Here is a 17,492-nt window from a genome sequence, read left to right as displayed (position 1 = left end):
CCTTATAATATCCTTAATGTTTTGCCGACGCCATATGGCGAATCTCCGAAATATGGTTCGGATATCTTGATTGCCGGGTGTGGTAAGGTGTGAAAATATGTAGTGATGTTAGTGGGACGAATAGGGATATTGTCATATCATCATAGTTAAAGGGACAGAGTACTCCGTATTATCCAATTTTCAATCGATGAAGATAAAACCGGCAGAATTTTAGTCATTGAATAAACCCAGGGATATTCTTTTCGCACCTTAGCACAGTAGACGAAAGCTTCCCTGATAATAAGAGAAAATAAAAGGCGTAAAAGTTTAGCCAGAATAAAAACTACAGTGGAGTGTAATAGCTATACCTTTATTGAATGATCTACTGCCAGTTGACAGTAGAATTATATCTCACATTAATTGCTATGTGCACGCAAAAGACCACCGAATAACACACCACTGATCTATGAAGTTGGCTTCTATAGGGAAATAGTTAAACGGATGACAATGGTAACATAGTAGCCCTTGCTCATTCTCAAACCCTAAAGCAACGGATCGGCCACCGGCCAAACCTCATTCGTGGGGTAGATAGCCATAGGATCTAGAAATATATCCCAATCAAATGGTAGCTCGTCCTGTCAGGGGGCAGGTTAGTTGAGTAACATGAACAGATTACCAGGAATGACTTACCGAAAGATCAGGAATGGAATCCGTCGTGGGCGCATCCTGACTGGTCACTTCAGTCGTCACTATAGATCGAGTGCGCGTCGTCCGGGACGAGGTTTGGTGCTGGTCAAGGTCTTCTTGATTCTACAGCAGGCCGGTCAGCATGCACGGAACTAGTCAATGGGAGTGCTGGCTGGATAAACTATAGAAGGAAACCCTCCCGACGACGATAGCCATCCCTCAGCTTCCTGTAGATATAAGAGTCCTCCATCAGCTAGTAGCAGCTCTCGGCATCGCCGGGCTGCTCGTGGACAGGCGTCGTTTGGGTCAAAGCTCTCCGAATGTGTACCGCTACTTGCACAATGTTCAGAGTTAGAGGACGGCATTTGGCTCTGAGCTGAGTTCAAGACCATGTTCAGAAGCATAAATGCTTTGCAAGCCTGCTTGTCCTGCCGAACTTTCAATTCAAAATATCGAATAGCATTCTCCACATTGTGGAACAATGCTGTCCGTTGATAGGAGGTGGTTTTATCCACGAAACCCTGTACGGAACCGGGCAAGGGAAGTAATGGTTTGTCTTTCGCCTGCAGCTGCAGCTCAAAACAAAGCGTTGCGGCCGCGTGAAAGAATTCGTCACGAAACATGCCACCCCGCAGCCGCAAAAGATACGGATACACTGTTCTTTGTTCGTTGTCCGGGCCATGGTCTAAATCGTCTGCGGAAATCTCCAGGGGAGCCAACAAAGCCAGGCTAGCTTGGACACACATCTGACGGGAAAAAGCATATGTTTCCTTGCGTGTCTCGGCAAGACTCAGAAAGAAGGCTCGATGCAGAGTCAGGAGGCATTGGGATATCAGAAAGAGAAAGAGGGATTGGCGAAAGGCCAACCGGCAGCGGCGGCTATCATCCTCACAGCTGGCATCTCCGATAAGTGCCGGTGACCTTTCGCTAGTAAGCATCTCGCTGAGGTCCAGAATTCGTTGATAGCTTAATGTCAAGCGCACACGATTAACCGCCTTGGTGATGTTAATCCGGACCCCAATAGTTTGGGCCAAACTGACCTGGAAGGCTGTTCTAGTTAGAACGGTGATTGGCTTGGGGGTAGGGGCAACGGGAGAGTCCACCAACAGGTCTTCGTCGTCGATGTTAGATGGCGGGGCGCAGTCATACTCATCCTCGGACAGCGTCACCGGTGCCCCCGTTCCCAGGGCGGCTTGGAGGTCCAGTTCAATGATGGTTAGCCAGAGCCGCCTGCGAATTTCGCCCCAATAGGGCGACAGTCCTTTGAAATGCGAAGGATCTCGATGAAGGCCAATAGTGATGGCCTCACGCACTAACGAGCCGGCAGCCAGCCAAGCAAAGTCTCCCTCATGCCCAACAGCTTGCCTCGCCAATAACAATAAATGTTTGACCTGAATGACGTCTAGAGTGAGTCTTGCGTGGCTCGTGAGGGTCTTGACCCATGACACTACGGCTTGAATCCAGCTTTTGGCCTTCTCATTTAATGACTGGGAGTCTTCGCCCGAGACCGCTGTATCTACCAGGCAAGTAGCACATGTCATCAAGCTTAGTAGTTTTGCCGCAAAGATGTCACCGCAGCCCGTACTCATTGGTCCATGGTTATCAGGGTGCCAATGATCATTGTACTCCTCAAGAAATCGAGGGACATGTAAGATTCGGAATGTCGTCTCGAACGTCGAAAAGTATAACTCAACAAGCTGATCGGCTACTGTGCGATCATCTGGAATTAATGTCTCCAATAGAGGCGGGTATAAGGTGGGATGAATCTTAGTGTGATATCTTGCGGTCATTTGCACACGCGTTTCATGGCTAGATACTCCGTGAAAGTGGACTGGGTTTGCTGTTTCTTGACGCGATGGTATTCCTCTAAGTGTGCCTTGAGGTCGGGAAAACTGTAAGGACGTTAGCAGTGACACCCGACGATCCACGAAAGGAGGAATGCGTAAGCGATTGAATTGTTCTTGTTCGCGAGTCCGCTGAGCCAGAGGCAACACAGTCTGGGGACGTGGTAACTTTCCTCCCGGAGTCGGAATTTGTAGCAGCTGTCAGGGGATTACTTTGTGATAGGGGTGAATTTGAGATATGTGAAACTGGCCGAGGCGGAAGATGCGACGACACTCGGCTGCGTTCCTTGTCCTGATAATAACACAAGTCAGCCATATTATGGCTGATGCATTGATTGCAAGGCTGACGGCGGTCGCATTTCACCTTCCGCCGTCTGCATGGTGCACACGAAAGAGGTGGTCGGCGACTACGGGTTGTGGAGGGTTCACGCTGGCGATTGACACGCATGATACTTTGCCGGGAAGACTGAAGATTGTCCATTGTAGCGATTAGATAACATTTATATCTTAAACTTGGGTAAAGCCAACTTCGTTATATCACATCATTGAAACAACCTACCTTTTCTTCACGTCTCTGCTACCGCCTCTGTCACCGCCCTATATCAACTTGTATGTATCACGTATCTTCCTTTCTAATCCATCATCCCTTCGCTTACCTACTACTACCTAAGAGGACCGCTACTTCCACAGCACAGTTATCCAATGTGGCCGTTATGGGCACCGGAGACTCGGGTCTTTCAGGCACTGGATATACACCCCAGTTAGATGATAATGATGAATGCAGCAGTGAATATGATATTACTTGGTCCCCTGGTGATGGAGTCTGTCCTACAACAGCAGAGTTTAACCATTGCTGTCAGTCAAAGACAGACGACTGGGAAAATGCGGCTCTTACGCACCTGGAAGGCACAGAGTCTTTCCAGTACTATTTATCTGCGTTTTTAGGTCTTTTTGAAAATATCCCTCCATTCTATCACTGCCCCCCAGGAGCTGCGAACATTTCAGGTAGACCAAAATCCTTTCTTGTTTTGAAGTCTTCCCTACAGGTTAAAACGACAGAAGACTCAAACTGTGATCAACCTCAAAAGTCAACTGATTATCTCCAGTGCCTTGGATCTCCAGCGCCTGTAAAGTACAGGACCAAGACTGAGACTAAGCTTGAAGCCGCTATTCCTGTTTGCGTCAAGCCTCTTCGTTCTGGGTACTTCACAAACATTGTTCTGGCCTGGTCATACATCATTTCCTGCCGCTGGGTGGAGATACTTAAACAGGCAGGTGAGGAAAGCCAGATCTTGCACCAGCTTGGCATGCAGATAGAAGACTCTTTTTGGGACATCGTCACCCAGGGCTGTTGGGTAGCTCGGGTAGAAAAATTCAAAGGTGTTTTCTATTCGCCATGGATGGTTAGAAGAGAGGGTAGCACAAACAAGCGGTATGGCCTTCATTCCAAATCATCTTTGGTCGTTGAAAGCTAATAAGTCTGTGAAGAGGTGATCTGAAACCAGTTATATCAAATTCGTCCCTTGCGTTCGATATTCTTCTAGATTTCTGTCTATTGGAGGGTCTAGAAGGGGAATTTATCACTGGTTTTGCAGCTGTTTTAATTTTGACCTCACGGCACGCGCCTCCACCCAAATTTGCTTCTGCTATAATGATTTCAGCAGCTCCTATGTGCTCTTTACCAAAACGAAAAGACACAGCTTTTCTTAAATTATTCTAATCAATCGACAGTTGCATATCGCTTAGCTCTATACAGGATGCTCTGAATTCTCTGCTCTGTAGTATTTTTTTCGACCCACGCGTTCCATGTAACCTCGTTGGTGCTGTATCTTTAGGTGTTAAGAAAGCTCTCTCGACAGTGGATAAGATTGATAATTGTCAACTTCTTTCTGCAGTCACCAATATAAAACCTTATTTGAGTCTCTTATAGGCAGCTGTAGTGTGCAACGACCAGGTAACCTTGTTTCTGAATATGGCTCTCTATAGTCTACCGCCCATATGTCTGGTTGCCGCCTTCTGTACAAACACGGCCCAATCCTTTCTTTAAATAGCTTATCCTGTACATAGGCCAGAGGAATCTATTACTTCTAGGGCACTTGAGTTTCAGACTTCATACTTTTGCCGACCAGAATTATCAGTTCTATGGTCGACAGCACCTCCATTCGGCACAACACCCGTCGAAAATCTCAGCCTGGACGTAAGAGCGCATCTTGCTCATATACACAGACCTATTTTCTGGAGATTGTACTGGATCTTGGATTTAGGAGAAAGAGTCCCGGCAAGCGCAGAGCATTACGTTAGCCTTGTTGATGTTTCCAGTATATGTTACTCTTGTGCTACAGGTCATATAAATGAGTAAGTCTAATAAAGAACTGATTACTGTCAATGTTTACTGACAATCAAGGTTAACCTATCCCGAACAATATATTGCTAATGAGCAATCGGGATATGCGACTTCACGCTTATTCAATTGGCATAGAAGCTACGATGATGGTATCTGGCTCGATGATGGTCAAAGGGATATTGAGTCTGTTCGTCAAGTCCAAAAGCATCCATGGATTATCGACCCGTTTGATAGCCCAGACGACGAGCCAGTTGAGGAACCCAAACACCATGAACTTTGTGTTGAGCGTATTTTACAATGGAATAGTGAAGTCCAAAGTGTCGACAGGCGAAAGTTGAGACACCATGAATAATTACCTACGTACTTGCGATATTTTCCTATAATATCAAGACACACATACAATACAGAAACGTTAAAGTGAAACTACACGAACGACAAGAGACATGGTTAGTTTACAATTCTCCGTGGATATAGCTACCTGACATAGACATCTCATAGATAAAAATGAATCCCTCAACAGCTATCAACCCAGTCGCAGTAGTAACTGGTCCCTGTAAGTTCTATGATGAAATTAGGTGCTGCTGCTTGCTAAAACACTACTACTCTCTTCCATCTCTCCGCTAGATGTATCACCCCTAGTATTTATTCTCTACTAGACTGAAGTTGGTTATTTATACCTTGGCCTGTCGTCGGTATTCTGCCGCCTCGGTGAGCCGCCATAACACTTTTCGTGATAGGTCATGGGAGCTAGTCAATCCTGGTCCTTGAGGTGGAATATCCGACTAGTGCGGCGTCTTTTTAGACCTGCCTTTGAGCGTGGGTCAGATTCAAGATGACCAATCTGTTCAAATAAGTTGAAGGGTACTATCCTACCCATCCCTCGGTTGGGTACATACTATTTCTTTCTTTTGTTTCTCTCATTGGCCCGTTGTCACTCAACGAGCATTTTTGAGGAACTGAAAGTGTCAGGATTTGTATATCTTTTTCTACAGATAAAGAACAACCACATACGACCATAGGGTGTGGAGAACAGGGCTTCCCGTCCGCTCAGCCGTACTTAAGCCACACGCCGGGAGGTTAGTAGTTGGGTGGGTGACCACCAGCGAATTCCTCCTGTTGTATGTTTTTTTTTCTCAATTAACTATTGTTGTTACAGCCCTGGTTACTAATATATGATATGCAGCAGCGTAACTTTGGTGATGAGTAGTAGGGACCGCTTTGTTGCCTGTTCGATATCAGTGCCTCTATCATCGCTGTTGGCCCTTCCAAGAGTGTACTGGAAATGGTGATTATGATGATGATGGTATATTGCAGTGGTGGTGAGAGATCGAAGCTATTCAGCGTAAAGAACAGTCTCAAAGTCATGAGATTGGCCGCTTTCAATGGAGGGAGCGACAATGACGAAGCCCTAGGTACGCAAATAGAGAAACTATCACTGGCTGTGGGAGCCATTAACCTAGAACCATGCCCCAACATTTGAGATCATGGCTCCGTTTGCTGCCAGAAGATGAATTGTGTTGCATATTTCCGGACACGAGCTTTTTTTCCAAGTACGCTTCCAAGTCACAGCATGCCGAATGGGAAGTACTTTGGTTCCACTGATATATTTAACCAGGTATAACTAAGGGCCTTCTTGTACTAATTGCAAGACATATCTCTAGGCGCCATTCAGAAAATCGAATGTTTCCCGAACAGTGCACTTTATATTCCACACTTTGAGTTAAATTCCCGAATTCGACTCCCGGTGTTGCGGCTTTTGTGCGTATACTACAGAGTCAGCATCGATACCCTTGTAGGTGCTGTCCTATCTATCCTTAAGAGCAGCAGGGGTCTCCCACGCATATTCAGGGTCACGAAGTCATAGGCGAAGGAGGTGTCGTCTACTCGTGAAACGCTAACCGTTAGTGGAAAAACCTCGAACGTAGTATACCCGAGAGAGCATTGAGGTACTGCTTTTCAGATGAATCCTTGAACCCCCCTCGAGCGTGAAACAAACTCAAATTATTTGCAAACTGGATATCCCCACGGTGAAAGTGCAGTACCACCGCGTGCTTCCGTTTAGAATAATATATATAGACTTAAATAAATGGAGTAGTCTATATTGCCACGGGCCAATATATTTAGCAAAAACGTGGCCAAGCGGCCCAAGCCCGCCTAGAGAGAAATTAAGTTTTTCCAGCAATTCCCAAGGCCACCGCAACGTATGCTGAGTCCCTACTTAATGCCAGTAGAACTGATAAGACCGACAGAATTATGCAGACTACGTGGCCTGATGATGTAGATTGATCAGAATATGCTATGAATTAGCGCTCCTGCCATTTTCGCACCCCCGCTTTTACCCCTCTTACATAGGTTCTATAGATGCTGACAGATTCCGAGTCGAGTCATACATTTGTCCCCCGAACCTGCTGCTCTCCTAGTCGAATATACTGTACATTCTTTTAGCCTTGAAGCCGCACATCCACCATGGTTCACCCCAAAGTTCGCAAGGCTCTGGAGGAGGCGAGAAAGCTCGTGGCCGATCTTGAGTCCTACGAGGACGGCCCGATCAACCACCAGGCTGTTGTGAAGCAAACCGAGCGTGTCCGCATTGCCCTGCAGGAGCCTATTGATCTGGTGACTCGCTCGATCGAATTCCTCGCTCTCGGCGGCGCCGTTCACACCATCCTAGGTATTCGGGCCTACCATGCTATGCCTGAGGATGGTAGTGCTATTACCGCCGACGAGCTTGCCCGGGTCACCAATGTCGCAAGCACGGTCATTCACCGCATCTACCGCGTCGCCATCAATCATGGAATCTTTACTGAGACCGCTCCAGACACGTACGCTCATAATGACCTCTCGCGCGCTCTCAACCCGAAAGGTATGGGATCCTTCTTCATGATCGCTCTGGAGTTTACCCGCGCCTGGATCCACCTACCTGAATATCTCCAGTCACACAAGACGGACGATATTTTTGATCTGGTCAAATCCCCCGCCGTGTACTCAGTGGGCAAGGAGCACCTTGGCAAGTCGTATTACGAGCTGCTGGAGTTAGACCCGGATCCAGAGCGTCGCGAGGTTTGGAATGCCAACATGTTCATGGTGGACCAGTTGATGCCTATTGTCGGGATGTTCCCATTTGCATCTCTTAAGGAGGAAGTTGAGCAGGACCCCGGTCGCCCATATCTCGTCGACATTGGTGCCGGCCGTGGTCAATCATGCTTTGCTATCCAGAAGGATATAAACGGTGCTTTTGATGCCAAGTTCATCCTACAGGATCTGCCTGGAGTCATTAACAATATGAACCCCGAGGACTACCCAGGCTTCGATCTTATGACCTACGACGCTTTTACGCCGCAGCCTATCAAGAGTACGCACCTCGAATTATTATTGTGACCTTTAACTAAAACCGTCTTAGATGCTCATATCTATTTTATGCGCCGTTTCCTCCACGACTTTTACAACCCAGTTTGCATTGAGTTTGTGAAGAACACTGCATCGGCTATGGGACCTAGTTCACGCCTCCTGATCTGCGATATGTTAGTCCCAGACATGGTTGAACCCCATGAGAATACTGACCTCTATTGGCTGGATTTTGCGCTTCTGTGTATGACTGGTCAGGAGAAGAAAAAGGCTGATTTTATAGAAATCTTTGAGGCTGCCGGCTTGGAACTCGTTAAGATCTACCCCTCCACCTATGGGCGGACCGTGATGCTGGAGGCTAGGTTGAAGAAGTAGCTATAGACTCTGAATTTAAAGGATTACTACTACGGCTGGCGGGATGACGGTATCGTTTGCCCATTTGCTCGAAGCTCCAATGCGTGTGTACACCTGCTCATGTAACTCCGGATGAAGGCGTCCTGTGGGGGGGCGTGTATATCATTTCCTTTGTCGGCTGTAGACAAAATATAATAGGACCACTCTTCGCACGGTGGTTCCGATAGTTCCACTCACGATCTGTACGCGAGCTGCTCTACAGACTCAACACGATTTTAGTGCACCTTAACTTCGGCCTCTTAGTTTAATACTAGTTTTTACGAAAGGAGGGCATAAGGCTGGACCCAAGAGAACAGGTGTTAGTCACATGTATTTATATAATTGGTTAACATGTTGGAAGATAGAAACTTATATATTTCAACAAAATAATCAGGGAATATTGTCACCAGGCTAGTGGAATATAAGCTGACTATATGATATTCACGCCAGATGCGGCTTAGATTTGCCATAACTCTTATCTGCATAAATATTGGCAATTCCACAATGCTGACATTGCCAGGTCCAACTCAACTGCCTGCTCGATTGATAAGCCCTTATGCTATCGTGCGGGTCCAAAAAGCGGAAGAATTCCTCACTTACCTATCACTAGAATGAGGAACAATGCATTAAAATGACGCCATTGGTTTTCTAATTTATATGTATTGTGTTGAATGGCCCTCGTACTTGCTCCGCGCTTCTCTCAGCTTGCTCCTGCAATTGTCTTGAATATTCAATTTAAGTTAGACATAGTAACTTTATTGTCCCAAAAAGAAAAAAAAAAAACATTAAACATGTCAAACGCAGGCAGCAAACCAAAGCTAAGAGTGGCAATCATCGGTGCCGGCCCAGCAGGCTTAGGTGCAGCGATTGAATTTCAGAAGCTTCCCTTTGTCGATCTTCGAATCTACGAACAAGCTCGAGAGTTACGTGAGGTCGGTGCGGGTATAAGTATTCAACGGAACACCTGGCGCATGCTAGACGCCTTGGGTGTTTATGATAATATCGATCCGAGTACCATCTTTAGCGCCGCAGATGGCCATTCCGTGCAGCATCGGTTGGTTGATCTCTTCCTTGCGTTTGGATGAAAGTAACCGAAATCAGCAATGGGCGAACGGGAGAATTACTACAATCTAGCGGACAACACGACACTCCGCCGCGACATAAGCATGCCAGGGCCTTACGCACTGTACTTCAACAAGCGCTTCTGAAAGCCGTGGATAAAACAAATCTGCGACTTTCGAGTCGTCTTGTTGAGATCCGTGAATTGCCGAACAAAACATTATCATTGCGATTTGAGGATGAACACACGGATGAAGTAGATCTCCTAATAGGAGCTGACGGTGTTCGATCGGTAAGTTTTATCACGGTTATTCTTAGATTTGTCGCAAACCTAAGTGTACAAGGTTGTCCGCCAATTCTCCTTCCCGGACCATCGCATCAGCTATACTGGTACAACAGCCTTCCGGGCCCTAGTTAACGCGGACGATATTTTGAGTATTCCCAACTTTCCGGACGCCGTGACCTTCTGGCATGGGCCGACTAGGTGGGTTTATACATGTAATCTCAATAGAGGTATATACGAGGTTACGGCAAGAACGGACCTTCCAGAGACTAGCGAAACGGTCAGTTGGGGGCAGGATGCTAGTCCGGATGAATTTATAGGGCTGTATAAGGTCAGTATTGTTCGAGCGATTCTACGTAACTCGATGTATACTGAACTTGAACATAGGAATTTGCGCCAATCATTCAAGAGGTTCTTAGTAAAATCGGGGAAGTGAAGAAATTCCCCCTCTTCGCAGGGCCGCGTCTGTCGAAGGTCATATCGCATGGTTCTATTGCATTAATCGGGGATGCGTCTCATCGTAAGTGAATGTGTTGTTTCATTGTTCTAGTGGTAGCTCACCGTTGGACAATAGCATTATCCGGAGCTTTTGGTATGTTTTCAACCACCTACCACTTGGACACACAGTATTCTAACACCCTCAAGGCGCTGGAGCGGGATTCGCATTGGAAGACGTGTATGTGCTCGCTCGAGCAGTGCAATGGGCACATGAGCGTGACTTTCCACTCAGTGATGCTTTGACTCTATATGACAGAGTTCGATCACCACATTACAAGGATATGGTATGTGCTAACGCCTGATTTCTTATCGGTCTACTAATTACCGCAGTACGATATTCTGGATGGCTTCCGGAGAGCTGATACTTCAATCAAGGGTCTAAACTCCTTTGATGAGATTGTGATGGCTAATATCCAGAGCAAATGGACTGATGACCATCATTGGCTATATCACTACGATGTAGGTTTACAGATCTGGACTCTAGCTGCAGTGCTGCTGACACCAAGTTTAGGTACAGGAAGTATGGAGAAAGGCTTATGCGGAGGAAGATGCCCGTCGCGTAGGAGAGACTAATGATATAAGGGACGTTGATGTGTATTCTCGTTTGTAGAATAGAGAGTATCATCTAGCTATATATCAACAGAAAATACCAATGTGAATCCAAAACCGAAACTCCAAGGCCGCTTTTCATACAAATGGAAATACACAGAACTGAGGGACTCGAATCTATGAAAAACATGAAACTGATGTAGCAGAAGTGTTCTCACAGTCGGATCTTGTTGTCTTTGAAATATTGATCGTATCGTTCTGGTCGGCCAGAGGGCTCCGCCACTGCAACATATGTATCCGGCCGGAGCAAGTATGCTGCATCTTTTCCCAAGCCGACCGATTGATATTTCTCATTCCAAGTAAAGATGTGTAGAGGAATTCCCTTAGAACGACACCACTCTTTCAACTCGTCTTTAGCTTCGCCATACACGTGGACCTGCCATGTGATCTCCCCAAAGCTTTGAAAATTATCAAGTTCGCCCACGGGAGCCCAAGGGATACGGTCGCCTCCTTGGACCGTACCGGCCAAGCCAGCCGACAGCGCACTATCCCTATAATTGAGCATAATCTGGGATACACCACGGAACATCCTTTGTCGCACGAGACCAATCTTGGACAGAATAGGAGACACGTAAGGAATGAACCATGTCCGGATAAAATAGGACAGGTACCCCTCTGAGGCAATAGCGTTAAATGCAGTATCGGTTGTGTTGACCAGAAGTGCCGCGAACGCACGACGTTCGACTTCGTAGCTATCCAGGAGAGACATGTCGGCTTTGTCTTGAATAACTGCGGTAAGCTTCCAGGCCAGGTTAATGGCATCGCCGATACCGGTGTTCATTCCCTGTCCTCCGACCGGACTGTGAATGTGCGCCGCGTCCCCCACAAGGAAGGCCCGTCCGCTGCGAAAGGCTTCAGCTACCCTGTGGTGAACGTGGTAGGTGCTGAACCAGTTCACCTTGTCGATCTTGACGCCCACGGCCTTGCCGGCGTCCGGCGCAACGTCGTCGAGTGTGAGGTCGGAAATATCTTTCGTCAGTGCGCCTTCGTCGACGGCACCGTTTAGTCGTGCACGACGGTCTTTGTCGTACGCCATGAGCAAGAAAAATTGATTATCGTTGAGACTCAAGTGCGCTTGACCGTTAAGACTGGGTCCGCTGCCTTCAATATCGGCTACATAGAACAACTTTGAGTATGTAGCTCCTTCGAACCCGATTCTGCAGTTCTGGCGGACAGCAGAATGAGCGCCGTCGCAACCCACGATGAAAGCTGCTTCGCAAGTCTCGATATCACTGTTCTCGATATGTGGTTTTGTGGTATTCCTCAGTCGCGCTGTGATGGATGACTCCTGCTCTTGGAACTCGGCTAACTCGCGATTCCGCTCAACATGCACCCCCATTGTATTCAACCGCGCCTCTAACAATCGTTCATGCTGATCTTGGGGGAAGATATGTATGAAGGGGTAGGGCGTCAGACCGGCGCCAAAATCACCAAACGGCACATGGGAGCGGTGCACTCCACCGGCCCATATATTGGTCGCTGCGATCTTATGGCCGTTTGCGACCACATCCTCGGCGAGGTCGAGCTGGCGATATAATTCGAGCGTGCGGGCGTGAATTGCCATCGCTCGTGACGTTGATGCCTTTGCTTCTGACTTGACGATAATGCGCACGCTGATTCCTTGGCGAGTTAACCACAGAGCTAGAACGAGGCCCGTTGGACCTGCTCCCACGATGAGAACATCGGTGCGTGTCATAGTCACAAATATGATAGGTGTGTCAAATGAGAAGTATTAAAATTCCGTAAATAAGCGATTTTGTGGGAAAGTAATTGTTCTTTGATTTAGTGTGCGTCTATACAACATGCTGAGAAAAAAACCAAAAGATCCCTAACGTATACTGCTCGTATTTAAATCCACCCTTTCTCGCGACCTTGTTATGACTCAGTTCACGATGATTAGACGTGGAGAACAAGTAAGAGGCAGAATCGCGTCATGGGACGTTAGGTCCCCAGTTGGATAGTCCGCATCCATTCTGAATTTGGAGTAGAGGTCGGCGTATAGTTTCCGAAGAAAGCGAGATTTACGACAAGGGCAGTGCAGTGTGGCTATATACATCGGGCTGGAGAGTCGGAATCGCCGATGATTTCCGCAGTCGGGCGGACAATGTCGGCCCGTCGGAGGTTAGCGACGCCGACCCGGAAGAAAGGCTGCTGATTCGAAACAGGGCCCGAGCGTAATTCTTTTTCAGTTCCCTCAACTTTCATTGTTCCCCGGATCCAGAGTCTTCCGTCCAGTCTGGGCCAGCTGTTGCCCGATCGGGCTTAGTGGCCCTGTCATGCCCAAACGGGCAAAGTGCCCTAAGGATCCATGCGAAGTGATAACCGTTTTGGGCGAGTTCATTGTCTGGGGGATCCAACGAGAGCGATGGCCACCCCGTCATGTTAACTACTTGAAGATTAGATCGAGTCTGGATCATGGGGCGAGAATCCAATGGACCATGGAGCGGGTCACGACTCCGCAACCCTTCTTTATTCGGGTCACCCCCCCGTTCGTTCGTCCAACCTCCCGGTACGACTGTCTCCCTTTCTCTTTCTTCTACTCTACCTCCTGACAGGTCAATATATAGGCCAATTAACAATGTCCTCCACGCGCCACAATGCATCGGCAACCTCGTCTGAAAGGAAACGCTTGCGCGATAGACGCGCTCAACAGAACCTGCGAGAGAAACGGGAGAACCGCATGCGAGCTTTAGAGGAGCGGGTGTCCTATTGCGAGAAGAATCATGGCAACGAATTGATTCACAATTGTATGCTCACCGTGGAGACTGTTAGACGGGAAAATGAGCTTCTTCTAGCTCGACAAGAACACCTTCGTCGTCTCTTCCAGGGCTGGGAGGCCCAGGGCAATGGCGCGGCGGGGGCACGTCTAGCACTTTCTTCAACGTATATGGCCTCCGACCCTCTACCAGCACCGACGACACCGATTTGTAGCCCGGGCAGTGAGACAGTCTTGGTCGATCCCGAGATGCACACTATGTCTGGCTGGTCCGGCAATGGTATAGAATTTCCACATCTCGGGTCAACTACCGATGGTCTCACAGCTACATCGATGCCTAGCACGTGGCCCGTGGGGTCAGGCACTCAAAGCCCACCCTCACCAATTATTGAGCTTGGCCTGGTGCCCGATATGCACCCCACCCCCGGCCCAGACACGTGCCCGTTGATGACCCCTAAGGAGTATACCCATATCACCGCTAATACTCGTTGGGATGGGTGGCTAGCGGTGTCAGAGGCCATCGCCAAGCTACCACTTCTATCGACTCCCTTTGAGCTGCTACATGGCTCCAGGCGTAACTGGCTAGCAGACCAGATCAACCGATTGCTTAGACGGATGAGCCTCCGAGAGCCCGACCGTTTAGCATACAGCTGGATCATGTATTCTTTTGTTAAATGGCGGGCCAACCCTTCCCCTCTTGCATATGCCAACATGCCAAATTTCATACAACCTGTGGCGGGGCAAGTACGGCAGGATCAACATGCTGATTTGGTTTTCTTCCTGTGGCCACAACTACGGCTGAACGTGCTGGAGAATTGGAATACCATCGATATTATAGAACTCTATAGATATGCCATCAGCGCCTGTAGAGTGCGGTGGCCGTCGTCCCAGAGTATTTGGGACTGGGATGACAACAACAACATGTTTGTGAAGCCTGAATTCTTTCAGACCTTCATGGACCGGAGTGGCTGGGGGTTAACATCGGTCTTCATCGATAAATACCCGCAGTTGATGAAGGGGATGGATGTGGAACACATCCGATACGACATTCCGTAGATCCGTCCATTGTTACAATTTGGTTGGAAGCGGACATGATGATTATACACGATGACTTTAATAATGAAAGGGATACTCCCGTTTGTCAGATTGCGCTCTCAGAGAAACCATCCATTTTCTCGAGGCGGATTCGTCGCAATCAGATTCCAGTATCCTGTTGGTCGATTGGCCATGGTTGGTTCACTCTTATGCACGGCACTGAATCAGCGTCGTATCCTTTTCTTTGAGACTTGGCCGCCTCATATATTGACGCATAATAATTGGTTCAGCTGCGCCAGTTTGTGAGAGCGCTGAATCAGCGTGGGGGTACATTTTGAGCTCTGGTTTGACAAAGCCTCTGAATATATTTCTGTTTTCCAGGTGATGGCCAGTCCCATTGTTTATATCGCTAATTCCTAAAGTACATATCGGTCAGCACGGATATATTCTGTCTTACGTGAGGTTTTATAGTTCGTGGATCGCTTATTTGTTAATTTGTCTTAGCCGTTCTTTGTCTCCAAGTCTACTCCTTCATATAGCTCTTACTACAACTAATTTCCTTCCCAAGACATGCTCATCTTCCGTATAATTCATCCACGAACAACCATACTCTGTGATGGTGAGATAGGTTTGTATATTCGAAAGACAAATTACTACAAGGAATATGGAACGTGAAGTCCAACATGCCCCCCTTGCCAGGGCTATTACACTTTCCCTCCATAGAGTACTGCATTCCCAGTGTCATACTAGTTCCTTCACGCTCCTTTGCTGGCCAAAAGCCAGACCGTAACACTGCACGAGTGGCACATCAACTTTGCCATTAGCGTCATAGATGCACTAAGCTAATCTACTTTCCAATTCGCCCCTTGATACCCAGTCCTTCCTCCCTGGAAAGTATATTCATCGCAGAGGTTATATTAAAACAAGGCCAATGCGCCTTCATCCACTCTGGCTCATCCCTGCGACAATCAAGGTGCGAGACAAACCTAATTCTTTCCAAGAGTTCATCTGGGGTTAGATTCGGCGAACTCCGTACAATCTGTTTGGATACTATCGCCTCGACGGAGCGGTAAGATACTCTCTTTGTATATCGAGCGTTATTCCAGTCGGATAAGTCAACCGAGATAGATGCAGAGATAATTATACCCGACAAAGCAGGATGATCCATCCTTTATTGTCTGTCTCAGGTTCACGCCACCGCCATACTGCTCGGAAGTCCAAAGCTCCGTGAGGCTTTTGTTATAGCTGGTGATCTGATATAGCCATTCCTGGATTTGCATTAGCACCGTCTCTCGGGTAGCACCTGCCCGTACTTCCGATGATTGTACTGGGAGGAGTTGCCACTTTCCATGGTTCAAGATCGTTAGGGCACATGTGGCGTCAGATAGGATGCGGTCATCCACGGAATGGCGGAAGGATTTCCCCGGACTATCAAGCTTGACAAAGCTCCTCTGCTCTAGCCCTTGTACCGGCACCAAGCGGTTTCCAGATCCGATGCTCTGTTACTGTTCTTATCAAGTCCACCTGTCAGAGATAGGGCTACTTGGAATCCGGAATAGTACAGAACACGTGATGTGGGTGGTAAGTAATCATAGAGCGAAATTAGATTAGAATCATGCTTTACTCTCGCTACATCTTATCTAGTCTTCAAGGTTTCGGCTTTAATTTTTTCCTTTGGAAAGACCGTTTCAATTTCCCTAGTAGTCTGCTAAGATCAGTAACTGTTTTTATTGAGACACTGAATCTGGATTTTAGAAGAAATAGTCTTACCGCCTAGAAACTAACTAGCCGCGGTGAAGATAATTTATAGAGAGAGAGAAATGAATCATACCCGAATACAGCCCCTATCCGGGGCTGTTCTAGGGTCATCAATGGCAGTTTAGTATACTAAGCAGCTCTCATGAGCAATTGTGTTACAAAAATGCGTATGTGTTGTAGTGGGGTGATGCTTACGTATCCCCTCCATTACATATGCATTAGGCAGATAAGTTACTAAAGTTGGTTAAATTAGACGTTTTTTCTATTCTTCTATCGGCTGCACCAGCTGATAGAGTAGGAATGCAGAGTAAGACAACGTGACCCACGATCAACGGGATTTACCTCACGGGGTTCGACATAGTAGCTGTGTGGCGACCTACGACCGCTTCAAAATAGCTACAATTTTCTAGCTGTATAAATAAAGTATAGACTATTCTCTAACCGAAGAATTTAGGGGCCCTATCCCATGGCGTTGGATGGCGTCGGTAGTATTCTAGGGGCCAGGCCCCTACATACCAGTTAGTAGATCTGACATACCGGCTCCTAGATCTGACATGCCAGCCAGTAGATATATTAACGTGTTAACACGTTCTCCTAGAATAATAAGATCACAGCAATATACTCGATTTCTCTTGTCTCTTTCGAGCGGCGGTGCGGGCGTGGGGCCGAGAGAAATCTGCCGATAATTTATTTATAGTAAAATGCCGAGACTCAAGGGGTTGGTAGACTCTACCACAATCTCGACTATAGTTGACTGAGTCTCCGCGTCCGCCTCAGTAGGTAATCCGGTGGTATGTAGATCATATATTCAATCTATTCTGGAATGCAGATCTGCGTGTGATGATGTCACGTATCCCGCAATGTCTTCTACAGACGCTATTATAAGGACAGACCTACACGTTCGTCAGCCCATTATCTTGATTAAGGTCGGTGACAGATTTC

General features: G+C 47.4%; 6 protein-coding genes across 6 annotated transcripts; 4 read left to right on the top strand and 2 right to left on the bottom strand.

The window, feature by feature from the left end:
• Positions 1–818: 818 nt before the first annotated feature.
• Positions 819–2,255, bottom strand: AO090009000106 (fungal specific transcription factor domain-containing protein; the record flags this gene model as incomplete). Its single annotated transcript, XM_001816565.3, has 1 exon — positions 819–2,255. One exon carries the CDS (start codon positions 2,253–2,255, stop codon positions 819–821), a length of 1,437 nt encoding a protein of 478 aa, XP_001816617.3.
• A 968-nt stretch (positions 2,256–3,223) lies between these two features.
• On the top strand, positions 3,224–3,985 carry AO090009000105 (uncharacterized protein; the record flags this gene model as incomplete). Its single annotated transcript, XM_023232709.1, has 1 exon — positions 3,224–3,985. The coding sequence occupies one exon, from the start codon at positions 3,224–3,226 to the stop codon at positions 3,983–3,985; it is 762 nt and encodes a 253-aa protein (XP_023088514.1).
• Positions 3,986–7,320: 3,335 nt separating this feature from the next.
• Positions 7,321–8,574, top strand: AO090009000104 (uncharacterized protein; the record flags this gene model as incomplete). The annotated part of the gene is made up of 2 exons (XM_001816563.1): positions 7,321–8,206; positions 8,255–8,574. The coding sequence occupies 2 exons, from the start codon at positions 7,321–7,323 to the stop codon at positions 8,572–8,574; spliced, it is 1,206 nt and encodes a 401-aa protein (XP_001816615.1).
• An 809-nt stretch (positions 8,575–9,383) lies between these two features.
• On the top strand, positions 9,384–10,370 carry AO090009000103 (FAD-dependent oxidoreductase; the record flags this gene model as incomplete). The annotated part of the gene is made up of 4 exons (XM_023238443.1): positions 9,384–9,646; positions 9,727–9,943; positions 9,996–10,135; positions 10,322–10,370. 4 exons carry the CDS (start codon positions 9,384–9,386, stop codon positions 10,368–10,370), a joined length of 669 nt encoding a protein of 222 aa, XP_023088513.1.
• Positions 10,371–11,195: 825 nt separating this feature from the next.
• On the bottom strand, positions 11,196–12,737 carry AO090009000102 (putative FAD binding monooxygenase; the record flags this gene model as incomplete). Its single annotated transcript, XM_001816561.1, has 1 exon — positions 11,196–12,737. The coding sequence occupies one exon, from the start codon at positions 12,735–12,737 to the stop codon at positions 11,196–11,198; it is 1,542 nt and encodes a 513-aa protein (XP_001816613.1).
• An 882-nt stretch (positions 12,738–13,619) lies between these two features.
• Positions 13,620–14,813, top strand: AO090009000101 (bZIP transcription factor; the record flags this gene model as incomplete). Its single annotated transcript, XM_001816560.3, has 1 exon — positions 13,620–14,813. One exon carries the CDS (start codon positions 13,620–13,622, stop codon positions 14,811–14,813), a length of 1,194 nt encoding a protein of 397 aa, XP_001816612.1.
• Between the last annotated feature and the right edge of the window lie 2,679 nt (positions 14,814–17,492).

Source organism: Aspergillus oryzae, chromosome 1 (assembly GCF_000184455.2).
Source record: "Aspergillus oryzae RIB40 DNA, chromosome 1".
Taxonomy (NCBI): domain Eukaryota; kingdom Fungi; phylum Ascomycota; class Eurotiomycetes; order Eurotiales; family Aspergillaceae; genus Aspergillus; species Aspergillus oryzae.
The sequence above is the reverse complement of the archived record's forward strand: the minus strand, read 5'-3'. Positions and strand labels throughout refer to the sequence as shown.